Source organism: Pimephales promelas, chromosome 21, assembly GCF_988280905.1.
Source record: "Pimephales promelas chromosome 21, fPimPro1.hap1.1, whole genome shotgun sequence".
NCBI classification, from domain to species: domain Eukaryota; kingdom Metazoa; phylum Chordata; class Actinopteri; order Cypriniformes; family Leuciscidae; genus Pimephales; species Pimephales promelas.
In genome coordinates, this window is record NC_142789.1 from 12,837,892 (window position 1) to 12,856,141 (window position 18,250).

The 18,250-nt window shown below is 36.7% G+C and overlaps 3 protein-coding genes across 5 annotated transcripts; 2 read left to right on the plus strand and 1 right to left on the minus strand.

Annotated features, from left to right (window-relative positions):
- Positions 1-494: 494 nt before the first annotated feature.
- On the plus strand, positions 495-4,089 carry c21h6orf120 (chromosome 21 C6orf120 homolog). Its single transcript, XM_039657523.2, has 2 exons — positions 495-654; positions 3,014-4,089. The coding sequence occupies exon 2, from the start codon at positions 3,052-3,054 to the stop codon at positions 3,610-3,612; it is 561 nt and encodes a 186-aa protein (XP_039513457.1). The 5' UTR covers positions 495-654; positions 3,014-3,051; the 3' UTR covers positions 3,613-4,089.
- A 1,378-nt stretch (positions 4,090-5,467) lies between these two features.
- mrpl4 (mitochondrial ribosomal protein L4) lies at positions 5,468-10,616 on the plus strand. Its single transcript, XM_039657607.2, has 9 exons — positions 5,468-5,639; positions 5,745-5,826; positions 6,278-6,446; positions 6,525-6,576; positions 6,671-6,788; positions 6,877-6,983; positions 7,949-8,058; positions 10,234-10,307; positions 10,426-10,616. The coding sequence occupies exons 1-9, from the start codon at positions 5,592-5,594 to the stop codon at positions 10,569-10,571; spliced, it is 906 nt and encodes a 301-aa protein (XP_039513541.1). The 5' UTR covers positions 5,468-5,591; the 3' UTR covers positions 10,572-10,616.
- hyls1 (HYLS1 centriolar and ciliogenesis associated) lies at positions 10,586-18,177 on the minus strand. 3 transcript variants are annotated; one of them, XM_089124962.1, is made up of 12 exons: positions 18,063-18,177; positions 17,736-17,835; positions 17,512-17,628; positions 17,343-17,416; positions 16,666-16,910; positions 16,507-16,562; positions 12,413-12,567; positions 11,498-11,543; positions 11,336-11,399; positions 11,087-11,168; positions 10,952-10,978; positions 10,586-10,860 (listed from the first exon to the last, which is right to left on the minus strand). In XM_089124962.1, exons 2-12 carry the CDS (start codon positions 17,833-17,835, stop codon positions 10,729-10,731), a joined length of 1,098 nt encoding a protein of 365 aa, XP_088981088.1. In that variant the 5' UTR covers positions 18,063-18,177; the 3' UTR covers positions 10,586-10,728. The 3 variants fall into 3 exon arrangements, with proteins under 3 accessions (XP_088981088.1, XP_088981087.1, XP_039513514.2); XM_089124961.1 differs by having other exon boundaries at positions 12,413-12,573; XM_039657580.2 differs by lacking the exons at positions 16,507-16,562; positions 16,666-16,910; positions 17,343-17,416; ... (1 more) ...; positions 17,736-17,835; positions 18,063-18,177 and adding an exon at positions 13,667-16,154 and having other exon boundaries at positions 12,413-12,573.
- Positions 18,178-18,250: the final 73 nt, after the last annotated feature.

Genomic DNA, 18,250 nt, shown 5'->3' on the forward strand with positions numbered 1-18,250 from the left:
GATGAACTAAAGCATTTTACAATCTCTTCGGTAGCTAGCTATTGTTAAAGGTAAGTGGTACATGTAACCTGAATTACATAATCAGATTAAGAAAATAAGTAATTGTAATTAGATTATATTTCAATTTAAAATACTCTTAATCAGACTTTAGTTACCTTTTTAATTGTGTAGGCCTATAATATTATTCACAATGATTTTTGTTTGTTTTTCATGTTTTAAATGTTCCTTTCTAAAAAGCCTATTGCTTAAATACATTCAGATATCCGTAGACCAGTTAGTCAGGTGGCTCTAATTACACATAAAACTAGCCTAATGCTTATAATGTGCTTCTTTTGATAACCTGAAAATTGTTCAACCATTCTTGTGACTTTTTAAGAACAAGCACACTTTTTCCACTCACTATTTTATTGAACTCGTCTGCTAATAATGTTTTCTAAATCCAAATCTCACATGAGAATTCTGATTATTTTGTGTAATAATGTGTATCATTGCAGATCTGCTGTCCTCCTGTCCTACAGAGGACGCTGCGGCGCGTTATAATGGCATCACGTCCCAGAACGTGCAGAAGTCAACTCAACAACACCTGTAACAGAAAATTCCAAACAAAACGACGCCGACTCTCCTTCCTCATGGATTATTTTTGACAATGCACCGGTAACTCAAAACAATACATGTCTCTGTTAGAACCTATGTGAATGACGAATAGTTCTTTTGTTCCAGTTTCATAAAAACTAACGTTACTGGTCTGCTAGCCAGCTAGCTGAATAGCTGACTTATTCTTTTGTGCAAGTTTCAAGAATTAGATGCCGTTTTAAATTAGAAACGGAGAGTGTATAGTATGTGGCATTGTGCAAATAATTTTTGTAGAGTAACGTTATATATATATACTCATCTGATGTATGTATATATATTTATGTATGTATATATATATATACTAGGGTATTTTGAGGCTACACGTGTGTCTATTTTTAACATCGCTGTTAACGTTATACAAATTCACCTTTAAATGTCTGCTTTTACATTCGACTGTGTATGAAACAAAAGCTATCTAAAAGAAAAACAAAATAACTACTTTAAGACTGCTTAGCATACGCCTGAAACGAAGTTGCACAATTCGGTTAGTATTTACAGTTTCATTTGAATATGGGGTCTTAAAGCATATTTCTCTGGCAGGACTGACAGTACACGACCATGACCATTGGCTCTGTGTGTGTGTGTGTGTGTGTGTGTGTGGCTGCTTAAAAATAGCGAGAGAGAGAGATATTTTTAGCAGTCAGTCCAGATGTATGACGTGTCAAATGGTGCCCTTTCACCATTATGCAAGGTTTAGATTCAGAATGCCTCTGGGGAGAAAGTCTCTTGGTCATATGTTATAGGAAACGGATCACTCTAAGGCTTTTCAAAACAACATTGTAATGAATCACACTTCTGCAGATAACATATTTTTCCCAGATGACCAAATCCAGATGATCAGACAAACTAAGTGAGACTTTGTGTCACAATGTATATAAAGATATAATATAAAGATAGAATAGTCAACATTGGGTCTCGTTGTGTTTTTTATTGAAGAGACAGAAAACAGCACAAAAAAACAACGTTCAAACATCCCCTTTCAATTTCAAATTCTTTTAAACAGTCAGGACCCTTCTCTGACCTCTAACAAAATAATAAAAACAATCACAATAATTTGTAATAAAGGTGCGGCCACATTAGCAATATTTTGGTTGAATTTTGCAGACAAGAAAAAGGCCCATTGTCAATAGTGTAGTGATGTTTTAAGCACTACACACACACACACACAGACACACGAGTCCCTTTCAAACCAAACAACTGGAACATTATCAAAATCTTCATGGAGAACTGTTTGTGTCACAAAGAAGGTGGATGCAGTTGTTAGAAATTAGTTTTAAGAGTTCATCTCTCTTGTGTCATTGTAATTAATAGTAATTAATGATAGTTAAAATGAAATGTATTGCTTTTGTTTGAAATTGTCCAGCTGTTGGGTAACAAAAGCCTTAATATATAGCCTGCTTCTACTTTATCTACTTTAAACAGTACTTTAGTACTGTTATGGTTAAATCAAGTGCTGTGTGTGTGTGTATATATATATATATATATATATATATATATATATATATATGGGTGTCTGTGTATAGTTAAATATTATTACAATTTAAATAATGGTTTATTATTTGAATGTACTTTTAACCTATATTTTGATCAGAAAACAGTCACATGAATGATCCCTCCGAATATATGTATGTATTTACTTTTTTTGATGAATAAGAAATTTAAAAAATAACAGTATTTATTTAAAATTGAAATCCTTTGTAGGCTAATGATATACACTACCGTTCAAAATTCGGGGTCATTAGATTTCATCAAAGAAATGTATACTTTTATACAGCAAGGATGTGTTAAATTGATAAAAAGTGATAGTAAAGCTTGATATTGTTAGAAAATATTTATATTTTTAATAAATGCTGCTCTTTTTAACTTTTTATTTATCAATGAATCCTGAAAAAAAGTATCACATGTTCCAAAAAAACATTAAACGTTGATAATAAATCAGCATATTAGAATGATTTATGAAGAATCAAGTGATGGTGAAGACTGGAGTAAAGATGCTGAAAATTCAGCTTTGCATCACATAAATCCATTATATTTTAAAGTACTGTATTAGTTAACAAATAGTAAAGTTATATTACATTTTGTTCCTGATATCCATTCTTCTAGTTGGATCAGGATAATCAATTTTTTTTTGTATCCCACTCCTATAAAAAAGGTTTTAAACGCATATTGAAGTTCTAGATCTAGATCAAAATCCAGATTAGATTTAGTGTTCTAATCTGATTTCAGAATCTTTTTATCTTCTTTTAAACAATCTATTTACATGATTTGATCCAATCCAATAGCTGAAATACAATACTTTCCTTTCTTTCTTCTTCTTTTTTTTTTTTTTTTTTGCTAGGCCCTGATGACACTAAACTAAAATATATGTTTTTGACTGCAGGCAGGTTACAGGTGCAGCTGGGGTCTGGCAGCAGTGACATGGCGCTGTGCTGGGGTGGTTTGTTGGTGTTGGCGGCCTTGTCCCGGGCCCTGGGCTCTCTGCAGCTTTCAGAGGAGCATTCTGTGCCAGAAGAATGGGCCCTTCTCCATGTCGTGCAAGGCCACATAGGGGCGGGAAACTACAGCTACCTGCGTCTGAACCACGAAGGACGCATTATCCTGCACATGCAAAGCCTTAAAGGGGATGCGGATCTCTACGTCTCGGACAAGACGCTGCGGCCAAACTTTGATTCCTACAAGCTTCAGTCTACCACCTGCGGCCAGGATGTGGTGGTCGTCCCGGGGGATTTTCTCAGGCCTGTTGGAATCGGGATCTATGGACATCCCTCCTACATGGAGAGTGAGTTTGAGATGAAGGTGTTTTATGACCAGACAGCACTGAAAGAAGGTAAAATTGAGAAAAACTCTTATCCTTCAGATGAGACTCCTGGTCAGTCTCAACACTCTCAGGGCCCCGATGATGTGATGGAAGAAGAGGAATCCATCCTGTGGACTATTCTAATTGGGATTCTTAAGATCATACTTGAAATTTTGTTCTGATTTTTGATGTGCCAGCTGGCAAAATATCACATTTGCCACAACATTCTTCCCATTTAGATCAAATAAACAGATTTTTTTTTTTTGACAGAGGATTAGAAATTCTTTGTCTGAAGTTGTGTTTAAATATTGCGCGGCACCTCAACTACTATACGGATTATGTTCATTTCTGCCATAGTTTTCTTAATATGTCATCTAATTTGACTAACATTTATAATTTGCATATCAACACAACTTGATATGTTAAACACAAGGGTCTTTCTTTTGACCTGATTTATTCTCTTCTGACATTTTATTGATTGAGTTAAAAAAAAATGTTGTGTGGCGCATTTTTTTTTTGTCTTTTACTGACCTTGGGATGTAAATTCTAGGTTTTAAACTGCACTATGCAATCACACAAATCACCTTGTGATGAAGGCTGTATGGCTGTGCCTATTGTAAAGAGTCTGTTGGCTAATAAACAGCAAAAAAACTTCTGCACCTGTAGTTGTAAGATACAAATTAAAGAATCACTTATTTTTGAAAATTTCACAGTGTTCTACATTACTTAGGATTGTGTTCAGCTTTTGTGATATATGTTTTTTTGTGCAAATAACAAAGGTGGGGTTTCCATTTCAAAAATACCAAATGAATGAGCTAGATAAAAACGGTCATTTAGGTTTGGTCGCTTAAAGGGATAGTTCACTTTGAAATTAATTTTTGATATATTTTAGCTCACCTCAAGGGCATCCAAGATGTTGGTATCTTTTTTCCAAAGTATTTTTAATTTTGATATTTTTAGGTCAAACCGTTATTGTCTGTCAGTCATATAATGGAGGTATATGGGGTCCACCTCAAAGAGCATGCACAGAGAAGTCAAAATTAAACCTGATTTAATGACTCGCAAATGTAAGTACACATTGATGGCCTAAGACACGAAATGAGTGGTTCTCAATGTGTTTCAATGCAACGAGCTTAGGTGCCCTCGCCCTCAGAGTATTGGGACGTGACTGTGATTACGAGAGGTAAAAACAATATAAATAGTGTTCATTTTCATGTCTTAGGCCATCAATGTGTACTTACATTTACGAGTCATTAAATCATGTTTAATTTGGACTTCTCTGTGCATGCTCTTTGAGGTGGACCCCATAAACCTCCATTATATGACTGTTAAGACAACAACGGTTTGACCGAAAAATATCAAAATTGAAAATACTGATGCCCTTGAGGCAAGCTAAAACATATCAAAAATTATTTTTAAAATGAACTATCCCTTTAATTAGTATTCCATGAATACTTAATTAGATACAGCTGTGTCTCTGAATAAATCACATCAACTATATTATAACTACATTATTGTTTTAGAAACAATGTACAGTAAGTATATTTTAGAATGTGAAGACACCTGCATATACAATAACATATGCTCATCTCAATCTATGTATAAATATTAAAATTATATATATAAATATATATATATATATATGTGTGTGTGTGTGTGTTAAAAAAAGGTATATTATGCTCACCAAGGCTGCATTTAATTTTATTTGATAAAAAACAGCAATATTGTGAAATATTACAATTTAAATTAATGGTTTTCTATTTTAATATCCTTTAAAATATTGTTTATTTCTGTGAAGGAAAGCTGAATCATCAGCTATTATTCCAGTATTCAGTGTCACGAGATCCTTCAGAAATCACTCTAATACCTAATACACTGTTCTTTTTATTCATCAATGAATCTTGAAAACAACATTACGGGTTCTTTAAAAAAACATTAGGTAGCAAAACAGTTTTCAACATGGATAATAACTGAGAAACAAATCAGCGTTATTAGAACGATTTCTGAAGGAACATGTGACAACAACGTGGTGGCTTACGTCATATGATGGCGACGGAAGCGTGCGCACGCCATCACGACCTTCCTGAGGAAAACTAAACAATGTAATAAGCTGAAATTATAACACCAGTGCTTTTAGTATTTATTTTATTCAGCCCGCATCATGTTTCGTACCACGTTGGCAATATGTGGAAGAACAGTTGTTAAAAGGGTAAGTGTGCGCATGCAATTCATCATGTTAAACGTTTGTGCATACAATATTTCTGTCCATGCTGATACACACTGACAAGTTACCCCATGATTTTTCTTAAACCAGTTCATCTCATCGGTCTCTGGAGAAAGCGCGCTTCCATCAAATCTACGACTTCCATCAAATCTCATCGGAGTCGCAGGACAAAGTAGGCAAAGCTTTGTTTGCTTTATAGAGAATTATAATGCATTCTTCTCGTGAGAAGAAAAATAATGTCTTTGAAGCGTTTGCAGCTTTACACGCCTACTTACATCCTTGAGTTAAAAGTACACCACTTTAAAAAAAATAGTTTTTAAAAAAAAATATACCAACAGCTGCCACAATAAATCTGAGAACTTTCTATTATTCTATCTTTCTATATTCTCCGTTATTAATTAAAGCTATTCAACCAAATGACAGATGGAGTGCAAGGGCAAGTTGCAACCTATATTCATTTAATGTAGTTTCACAGTAATAACAACTTAAATAATTAAATGATTGGAAGGAACTTTGACTTCCAAGCTATTTTTTTTAAGCTGTTAATGAAAGTGCAACAATGCCATTTTAAAATGCATGTGGCGTGTGTTATCAAACTGAGCATGTCTGAACTGTTGTTTCAGAGAGGGCTCCTCCATCCGGTTCTGATCTTCCAGTTTTGCGCAGATGTGACGCCAATATCCCAGCTCACCTGGCACCCACTCAAACATGGCTCGAGTCTTTGGCCAGTCTTGACAGTGAACCGCTTGGCGTGGTTGACCTACACCCTGATGTCTTCTCAGTGCCTGTTAGGTAAACCATTTAATCCTCTGAATCATTTCAGGAGTTATGCTGCAAACAAATGGTCTTTTTTTCTGTTCTTATTAATAGGTTGGACATTCTCCATGCTGTAGAGGTCTGGCAACGTAATTTCAAACGGATAGTAAGTAACCGTGAGGAGCATTATATGCTTTCTGGTTTACAGTTATACTGAATCGTTGCAAATTAAATAAATATATGTAATGTGATTACTGTAGAGCCATGCAAAAGTTAAGTCAAGAGCTGAAGTCAGCGGTGGAGGGAGGAAACCTTGGAAACAAAAAGGAAGTGGGCGGGCACGACAAGGAAGCATTCGTTCTCCACTATGGAGGGGAGGTGAGATATAATTTAAGTTTAGTTTTAAAGGCATAGATAGCAGTGAACCCTCTGAATCACTAAACAAATGCTCCTCTTGCACATTCAGGAGGAGTAGCTCATGGTCCACGAGGACCAACCAGCTATTATTACATGTTGCCCATGAAGGTGCGGGTGCAAGGGCTGAAAATCGCCCTAACTGCCAAACTGGCTCAGGTGAGAAGGGCTGTGCGCTAAAAGTCTTGCTTTCTTTGGAATGCACTTCAGTATTATACTGTTTTAGTATTACATATTTTGTAGGCTTTAAATTTTTAAATGGTCAGTTGTCATTTTCAATTTTAAATATTTGTTATATTATGCGTTTTATGCTTTATTTTTATAGCTCTATTTAGCTTTTACCCAGCAAACATTTGGATGTTTAATTACCGTTAAAACAGACTGATCTCATGAAATAGCGTGTGTATGACACGCCAATTCGTATTTCCATTTTTGGCGTGCTATCAACACGCATAATCGCTTTTCAGACGTGTTTGTCAACGCCGTTGACTTAACGTTACATTAATGTATTTATAAATATGACTTACCCCAACCCCGTCCCTAAACCTACCCGTCACTGGGGTTAATACCATTTATGAGTGTTCCCTTACCATCCTAGGAAAAAAAAATATCCCTCCCTAGATGTAGATCTACATTTTGCTTCATTTCGCTCTGACATTTAACGGCGTGAACATACACGTGGAATCACTCGGACATTTAACGGTGTAGACATACACGCGGATAGCTCAAAATGCGTTTAGATAACACGCCACTTGACTCGAAAGTGACGTGTATGTTTATGCAAAAGTCTTGATGTCATGTTAGTTAAAAAGACATCACTATGACACATCCCGTCATGGTTAAAAAAATAGTTGATGAATGACAATGAAAGTAGAACGGACATCTTTGACATTATCTATTCTGTGTTGCGTGTTTACCGATTTATGCCATCCTACCACTATTTTTGGCCAGGGACTCGACGGTGTTTGACTTCCTTAAACTTTTTTTTTCATGTAATTATTTTATCTCAGTTAACAAACATTTTTTTAAAGTTTTAGTTAACAGTAGCAAAACTGATATGTTTGTCAGTAAGTGGTTTGGTTCATAAATGTTCTGTTTGACAAAATAGTCTCTTATTTTTCCAGGATTACCTTCATATTGTGGACTCACTAGAGATTCCCACTCTAGACCCCCACTATCTCCAGGACCTGGTCAAACACAGACAGTGGGGGGATTCAGTCCTCATCGTTGACGTGTAAGTCTGCAAGAGTGGATGTATATGCCGTTGAAAACCTGATATATTTGTTTCCTTAAAGGGATAGTTTAGTAATTCAGTCATTAATTTCTCAGTCTCATGTCGTTCCAATCAGTTCATCATATAAAGCTATCAAGGAAATTTGGACTTAAAGGAGAACTCCAGTGCAAAATGAACCTTTGGTATAATAAAACTTTGGTACCTAGTCAACCGTTCTCTGAGATTTGTTTTCATGATAATCGAATGTAAAGATTTTATCTCTAAAAATTGTTGAGCGTATAACGCTAGTACTGGGGGCATTTACTAAGTAAAAATAAATCGCTAGTTTATACCACTAACAAGGCTCAAAATAGCCCCACACTAACACAGTAACATAATGAGGCTCCATACATACAAAACGAAGCATTGAGAAATTTGTAAGTGTACAGACCGTTTAATAAGAAGATACTTTATATAGACAGTTCACTTCGTGTATACAGACAGGACAGGAGCCATCTTGGAAAACAGTCACGTCAAACAAGTCAAACCACGAATGTGGTGCTGAGTGAGCTGAACTGTATGAAGTTCAGCGAACTTCTGAACTGTATGAACGGCATTCGGGAATCGACTTATCGAGACTATTTTCTAAGATGGCTCCTGCCTGTATACGCGAAGTGAACTGTCTTTATAATGTACCTTCTTATTAAACGGTCTGTACACTTAAAGAGTTCTTAAACACATCTAAGTTTCTAAGAACTGTAGGTGGATCTAACGTCTGTTTCACACCCGTTTGCAGTGTGTGTTGCGGTGCAGGAGCGTGCTGTTAGTAGCCTACGTTCACATATTATGATGCGTTTGCAGTGAATATCTGATCCGCGGCTGTACAACAAACACATACTTATTATTTTTATTTAAAGTCCAGAAGTTATGCTGCAACTTATTTTTAAAAACAAAAAGTTGAGTCAGCAATGCGATTCTTTGCACGTTTAAAAACAATTTAAACAATGTAAGTTAGGGCTATTACTCCATGCATTAGGCTACTAAGTTGCTCAAGCAAGTGGTCAAATATTTACTATATTAAAATCGCAAATAATTTAAAATAAAACTTGAAACTGACAAAAGCAGCCGACTTGCCTTTTCTTTTGCATCTTTTGCGAGTGTTGTTCATTCTGTCGCCTGGTTGAAGTAAATTGTAGTTTTCCTTGATTAAATGTGCGTTTATGGTGAAATTACTACATTTTATTTAATTAGATGCATTTATGATGAAATTACTACATTTTCAGTTCAATCTTTATCATTTTGACCACCAGCGTTTGCAGCACAGCAGAAATAGACTCAGTGTGGAAATGTCGCTGTTCTGCTGTTATATGTACCACGCCAGTGAAAAGTGAAAGCCCTAACCTGTTTACATGGTGCGTAGGAGACTGCTGTGCGGCACTTCCTCTGCTTCAAGTCACTAACAGCCATTTGAGCTTCTACTGCTTCCTGATAAACACCAACCTTCGTGCACAGTGGCTGCACCAAATAGACATTTTGGGCGACGCGAAAAAATAATAATATGTGTTTGTTGTACAGCCGCGGATCAGTTATTCACTGGAATCGCATCATAATATGTGAACGTAGGCTACTAACAGCACGCTCCTGCACCGCAACACACACTGCAAAGGGGTGTGAAACGGACGTTAGATCCACCTACAGTTCTGAGAAACTTAGATGTGTTTAAGAACTCTTTTTTTTTTGTACAACAGCAGCCAGCACTCATCTTGTTTGTTTATTAGTGGATGCGGATGACCAGTCGTAGACCGGAAACTGATACACCGACTTCTGACAAAAGCGGAAGTTTGAAACTACGCTTGTGCACATAGCCTATACGCTAAACAGTTTTTAGAGATAAAGATCTTTACATTCGATTATCATGAAAACAAATCTCAGAGAACGGTTGACTAGGTACCGATGTTTTATCAGACCAAAGGTTCATTTTGTGCCTGAGTTCTCCTTTAACTGTTCAATTCATATGGATTAGTTTTATGATCACTTTACTTTTTGAAGCATTCAAGTGTTAGTTGTGTAGACTGTCAATGAAGGGACTAAAATAACTCCAATTTCATTAAAAAGGTGTTTATTTGTGGAATGACACGAGGGCGAAATAAATAATAATAAAAAAAAATCTTCTTTTTTTGCATGCTTGCATTCCAGAGGTGAAGAATTCCCTCAGAACATTCTCAAGGCAACTGAACATCTGAAAACAGTGAATATTATTCCAGCTATAGGTAAACAAACTTAACCACATAAGCGCACATTTATTGTAGACCGAACATAAAGGAATGTGGCTTTTGTATTAAAGCTTCTGTGAAGTTGAAAAACATTATATGCTATTTGTTTTTACAGGTCTAAATGTCCACAGCATGTTGAAACACGAAAGCCTGGTTCTTACTCTGGAAGCTGTAAAATTTCTTGAAAAGAAGCTTCTTTGGCATGATGTGCGTTACACTCCCCTGCATCCCTTTAAACTCCCATACAGAGACCTGCCATGAACACAGCACTGATGTCAGAGTATTAAAATGTTTATTTCATAAAAACAGTGATCAAGTTGTCTCATTTCACTTGGTAAAAAAGACTTCAATATCATATGAATAAATAACATTAAGAAGAGCATGTAAAAGATAAGGCATCGGTGAAACATTCTTCATCTCAGGGATAGGAGATTTTTGTTGGGATAATGCCGTGTGCTAAATCATGTCGGATCTCCCATCTTAGAGCTGATCGCTTCTTCTCTGTTGGAACCACATAATTGTTGGGGATGAATGTCTTCTGAGGTCTCGTCTGTAAAGACAAAAAAAACACACTCAGATTGAGAAAATCTAGGTGGTCCTTTACAAAAATAAATTTATATATGCATATGTGTGTGTCTTACTGGTGGAGGCTGATACATGAGTTGTTCCTGAGAAAAATAAATACAAAAATTGTTATAAAAATCAAACTTGCACACATTAATACTCTTTTTTTTTTTTTTAGCAAGCAGCCACTATTAAAACAAGTACAGGATTACCCTGATGGCCCAGTGCAGTTCCTTCCTGCTCTTCTCTCCTGGAGGTTTAAACATCTCCCAGTCCTGCTTATATTGCAAATACCTGAAAAAGCAGTCAAACACATTTAGATCAATGTTGCGATCACATTTCCAGGATAATTCCTTCCAGGATTATTAGATCTTAAACAGTAACTGTAAAAGCCTGAACCAATCACAAGAGATTCAAATCTTGAATCGTTTATTTATGAAGATCAATGCAGGATGCCATACTTTGCCACTGGATCAGTTTTCTTCAAGTTCCTCGTGTGAGGATGATCAAAAACTGGCCGTATAACTGTGAAGAGAATTGGATTCTGTAAATGCATGCAAACTGACAGTCATGGGTCAAAGAAACGGGTATGATTTGAAACTAGACATGAAAATGAAACTTACATGACTTTGGACGAGGGCGAATGTCACTCTCGCTCTGTGATCGTGTCTGTTGGAGGACAAGGGCGTATAATTTAGTAGGAACGCTAGGGTCATGTCCCTACCGATATCCAGTGACTACTGAATTGTCCCTAGCAATGACTTTGATCAAACTATTAAAATATATTTATATGCAATTAATGTTGTCGCATCTCAAATGGGTCATACCACTGACATTACCTGAGTAAATTAGTTAGAAAACTGCACGCATTTAATGCATGAACAGAATATAAGCTAAGTTGAAGTTTATCCTCCTTAACTTAAAATATTGTCCAATTTATGTATCAAACAGATTCGCGTGAAATTTGTGTTCGTTTCTTTAGCAACGGTACATTCCTGGTCTTGTTTTCTTTCAGAATTTTCATTGGTTCAATTCATTTTTATTATTAAAATAAAGCGATGAGTTGAAGCCGACAGCCTTGTGGGCAGCAGCGCTCCAACGTATAATCAGAGTTTGAGTCCCGGCTCGGAGGCCTTTCACCAACCTGACCCATATCCCAAAAATGCCAAATATAAATCTACAAATAAACGTCATTACCTGTGTAATTAGCACCCTGCCTGTAACTTAAGTCCTCTACATACATTATATGCATGTACTCTGATGTAGGCTACTCTAAAGTTAAGTCTATGTTATGCCTCCTTGTCTTCATTCCTTACCTTTAAAATAAACATTACAGAATTGACTAATTGTCAATATGAGCTAAAAACCTTAGTCGATCTTAGTTGTTAAGAGTTATAAGTGAGATCCTACCTATATCATTAGTTAATGTCTTTATTTGGCATGAAATTGCAGTTCAAATCAAACCAACACCCTTGGAAAAAAAATTCCAGCTTAAAACTGTAAAAGACTGATAAGTAGGAAGGTGTCTGTGTACTGACCATGCGTCTGATGTATTCCTGGAAAGCACTCGGGGGTTCCTCCGTCACAGAGCTGGATCTGCCACTGTAACTTCCTGTTTCTTCACTCTCTGAGTCGTACTGCACACGAGATGCACCGATCCGCATGTGGTCCAAACGCTCCTCCAGCTCACTAACTGTACCTACAAAACATAAGTAAATGATTAAACATCTATAATAATATACATATAACATATAATACATATAATATACATATAATATACATCTATATAATATACATCCTAAACATCTATAATAATATACATTATAGCCAGTTATCTTTTGATATAGTATGTCAGTAGGAAATATCAGTTTACATTTCCAAACATTCCTTTTGCCATTCATTTTATTAATCCAGTGAGATTTTTTCCACGGAGTCTGATGGAGATCTACACGGAGATCTGTTAGGAAATGTAAACTTATATTTCCTACTGACACACTACAGCAAACTATATAAATAACTAACTTAAAACCATTTTTTGGTGAGAATACTAACATCTTTAAGACTTTTGCACAGTACTGTGTGTGTGTGTGTATATATATATATATATATATATATATATATACAGTATATATATATATATATACACACACACACACACATATATACACACACACACATATATACATACACACACATATATACATATATATATTTATATACACACATATATATATATATATATATATATATATATAAACAAAAGTGATAGTCAAGACATTAATGATGTAAAAAAAATCTATTTCAAATAAATGCTGTACTTTTCAACTTTCTATTCATCAAAGAATCCTGACAAAAATTATTTACATAAAAATATTAAGCTACACAACTGCTTTCAACATTGAAAATATTGTTTCTTGAGCAACAAATCAGCATATTAGAATGATTTCTGAAGGATTATGACACTGAAGGCTGGACTAATGATACTAAAAATGTAAATTTGCCATCACAAGAATTGTGACATTTTAAAACATATTCAAACAGAAAACTGTTATTTCAAAATGTAATAACGTTTCAAAATATTACTATTTTTTACTGCATTTTTGATCAAAATAGTACCATATAAATATTTAGGATGTTACACGCCTCAAAGAAGTGAACACATTTTCACAATGAGTATTATAATCACAATAATGACTCTTCCGATTAAAATAAAATAGATCATACATCTCTCCCCTCTACATCATCTGCAGCTATACTAAAAAGTATAAATCCCTGTAAACCGTGTAACACACCAAGGCAGCCAGTATAAGCTCTGACCCTCTTACCCTTTGATCCGTCATCATATCCATCATCATTCTGTTTCTCCTCGGGTCTCCTTTGAACTCTGCCCTTGCTGTGCCTCAAATTAAATGGGTGGTCAAGACTGTCCCGCAAACCCTCAACCTCCAAACCATCATTGAAATATGCCACATTTTGAGAGCCTGAATCCTGAGCTCCAATGTCATTCCCTGTGGGAGTCTGCTGCGGGTCAGCTTGATGACCTTTGCTTGGCGTGTCAGAAAATTGATGAGCATCATGCATTTGATCAGTATAGTGTACGGCTACATCTTTCCTATCATCTGGTGATTTTGCAGGTGCTCCTCCATCAGATGCTGGACCGTCTCCGAACCACACCAGACTGCTGTTATCCTCATAATCATGAGCATCTAAGATCGACTCGCTCTCTTCTTCTAAACCAGCCAGAGTACAGTCGTCTCTATAGTCCACCTCCTCTGGGTCTCCATCTTTAGACGAGTCAGGTCTGTACGTGCCATAACCGGACGTTAAAATGCTTGCGGCAGGGCTGCCCAGACTTTCGTGAAAATCCTCATCATAGATGTCTCTAGTTTCCTCCTTCTGCCGTACATCAGCACGCTCTTCTCCCCAAGCAGGTAACGTGTTATGATCGTCTTCCTCTTCTTTCTGCGAATGGCCACTGGATATTGTAACATAATCATCATCACTTGCCCATGACTTCCTGTCCTGGTCCCAACTCTCCTTTTCCCCAACAGGTGCATCAAAAAACCAGTCTATTTCCTCTTTTTTCTCACGGCTTCCTTTAGATACTTCCTCCTCCTCTTCCATCCCACTTTCATGTTCATCTGCCAGACTGACATCTTCGTCTTTTTCATCACTCTTTCCAAGTTCCATCTCTTTGTCATATTCATTGATAAAACATTCTCTCTCTTCCTCTTCACTGTTTCCATCTCCAATCCCATTCCTCTCCTGTTCCTCGTTGCTGTCAGGGTTTTCCTCCGTTTTCTTCCTTTTTGCGAAAAAGTCATCATTCATGTCTTCCTCATTTTTAGGTTCTCTCTCATTTGGTTTCTCACTTCCAGAGTTTTCTGAGCTCTCTTTCTTCAAAACAGATTTGCCACCATCTATTTTGTCCTCAATGCCTTCATTCTCGTCTGATACACAACATACATTATCTCTTTCTTCGTTTTCTTCTCCTTCCTCCTCATCTTGTTCTTCTTCCCCACTTTCACCTTCCTTGGTGAGACCCTCTTTCTTTTCATCACTGTTTGAATCTTCATCTGTACACTTTTCTTCACTACTTGAGTCTTCTTCTTCTTCTTCTTCACTCTCCTCCACACTCACCTGATTTTTCTCGCTCTCTGAATCATTGATTTGGACTTTGTTCTCCTCAGAGTTTTCTCCATTGACAGAGCTCTCTTTCTCCTCCTCACTATCCTCTTCCTCCTCACTTTCTTCTAGATCATCCTCTTCCTTCTTTTTATTCATTTTTCCCTGTTTACACAGCTCAAACTCTTCTTCCTCGTCTTGACTTCCTTCTTCCTCTTGACTTCCTTCTTCCTTTTCCTCCTCCTCACTTGCTTCTCCTTTTTCCTCTTCACTTTCTTTCTCTTCACTTTCCTTTCTCTTTTCCTCCTCTCCCTCCACTTGACTTTGTTCTTCAAGCTCTTTTAAAATTTCTTCCTCTTCACTTTCTTTTCCTTTTTGCTCCTCCTCTTCAAACTCTCTTTCCTCATCTTCACTTTCTTCCTCCTTTTCATTCCCTAGTCCTGTTTCCTCGTCTTCACTTTCTTCTTCCTCCTCTTCAAGCTCTTTTTCTTCATCTCCACTGTATTCCTCCTCATCAAGCTCTCTTTCCTCAGCTTCACTTTCTTCTTCCTCATCCTCACTTTCTTCCTCGTCTTCATTCTCTAGTCCCATTTCCTCCTCCTCTTCAAGCTCTTTTTCCTCATCTCCTCTGTCTTCCTGCTCATCAAGCTCTCTTTCCTCATCTTCACTTTCTTCTTCCTCTTCATTCTCTTTGCCTTTTTCCTCGTCCTCCTCTTTTTTTTGGTCCGTTCTTGTTACCTCTATGCCTTTTTCTATTTCAACTTCCACGAAACATTCTCTATCGACCTCACTTCCTTCATCACCTGCCTTGGGATTTGTTTCAGCCAGTACATATTTCTCATTCCCTTGAAGAGTTTCCTTCATCCTCTCCTTTTTATTATCTCCGATTACAAATCTTTCCTTCTCATCATTACTGTCTCTTTCAGGCTTTCTTTCAGTCCTTTTGTTTTCTTTTTTAACATAGTCCCTGTCTTCCCCCTCACTTTCCCGATCCGTCCAGAAAGAAGAGGACAGGGATCCTTCTTCGTCCTTGCTTTCATTTTCCAAATGGCTGTCAAAAGCTTTATACATCTTGGGGTAGACGGACAGATCTCTCTTTTAGCCTTCAGTAAGAAAATGAAATCCTCTTCTAGGCCAAAGCAGATTGCTGAGAGGGAGGGGGAATGTAACTAAGAAGATTACTGATAAGAACTTTACTGGGTTTATTATTACTGGGTTTATAGACTAATTGCACCACCTGGTGTATGGGAGGTATTATTACTACTCTTCAGGATATAATCTGTACACTACCATTCAAATGTTGGTCAGTATTTTTTTTCCCTGTATTTTTAATCTAATGAATGCAGACTTGGTGAGAATTAGAATATTTGTTCAGTGTGTCAGAAATTAAAAGTTATATAATTCATTGTTTCACATATTATTTTTTTAAAGGTATACATCATTAGATACTTTGCAACATTCAGTATGTAGTTTATTAGTATTCCTGAAACATACTGACTGGACTTACCAGAATCTTCACTATGCGTGGACTCATCACAGACATGAGACCGACCTTGATGCTTTCTATGTAAGAAGATAGAAAATAATGTTTTATTACACATGCGCATGGATGATGAGGTTGTTTTTTTTAACTTTAGCGATCAAATCAAGAAATGTGTGTCCCCACCTTAACACTTTCCTTTTAATCACAGGCTTCAAATGAGCCTGATGATCTCTATCAGGACTTGTTGTCTCACTCCCATCCAAAACTGAGTGAAATATTTCAGAAGGGCCTTCCTCAGTCTCCAGCCTGTTGGGTGCAGTGGAGGGCCGAGCTGGTCTGTGAGCAACTGAGTGCCGTGAATATGAATCATAGTAGTGATTCATACCAGTGTCTCTGTGATCATCCTCATTAAAAGTGGAGGTGAAAATCTAGGAATGGAAAATAGGAAAAACATGCATGTCTTTTTGTGCGTACACAGTCATAAAATGATTATTTTTGACGTGTTTAAGTCACCATGAAATCAAAATAGTTCAATTCGATTCTTGTTTTTTAATGGAATATTTCAGTTTATATTGATTTATCCATCTTTTTTAATTCATGTATTCTCATAATTTGGATCAAAATAACTCCCCTTCTCCTCTTCTTTGATAATGCGTTTACCGGCATGAGGGTGGAACAACCTGTCACTCACCAACCATGACATCATAGCAATAGCAAACCACAAGTTCAATCAATTCCCGGTGGACGAAATGAAGTTCCGCCCTACATTTTCTATCTAATTTGAGAAGCTGGTTTACCCACATACATCACAATAATGAAGAAACCACTTTCACAACTTCTGTCTCTTTAAAACATCATACCTCTCTCCGTTGCCCTGTTGAGCTGGTGTTCAAGAGAACGTAGTTACAACTGGGACCAATGTTGTTCAGTTGGACTGCGGCAAAAACACAATTTTAACAGGTTAAGTGCGTTAAAAATGCTTTAAAGTCACATGAAATTGCACAGCATAAAGCCGGAGTGTCTGCTTACCCTTTTCCTTAATGAGCGCTGGTGGACTTTTGCTGGAACTGCTGTGAGATGTTGGAGAAGTCCATCCACTGGAGCTGTGACTCTTTGACTTTTCATGACGAATCAGCTGATCTAGATCTGGCGGAGATTCATAAATATGACAGCTCTACTTCAAGGCAAGACATGCTATAAAACGCAAATAAATGCACTGATATAGACTGGAACAGTTCAAAATATGAGCTCACCTCGCTTGAATTCCCGCAGTCTTTCTTTGGAAATATTACTGTATCCAAGTGCAGCTAACTGAAGCTGAATCTCCTCCTCAGAATAGTCTAGACTCTCCATCTTTTAAAAACAAAATAAAAATATCAGACATTAGTCAAATTCGTCGTATTTAACGTTACTCAAGAGAAAACATCTAGCTTATCTGCTAAGTTTAAACAAAACTCAACAAAATCTTTCTAAACTGGCTCACTGACAGCAACGTTCATAGTGCTGAAATAAGAAGGCTGTTGTGCAACATATGAAAAGAAAGCATAAGTGAAGTTTAAAGCATAATTATTATTCCTCACCTTTAAATGGTCAGACTTTACAGTTGTTGTCTTCACAAAACCAGGACAACGGCGGCGGTTCCGTTTTCAAAATAAAAAGATAACAGAGTAAGAAAGCGCTTCAATTAAAGTTTAGAGCGCTATCTGGTGTTTGGGAGACACTATGAGCCACATTAATTCAAGTTAATTTAATTTAATTTAATTGTATT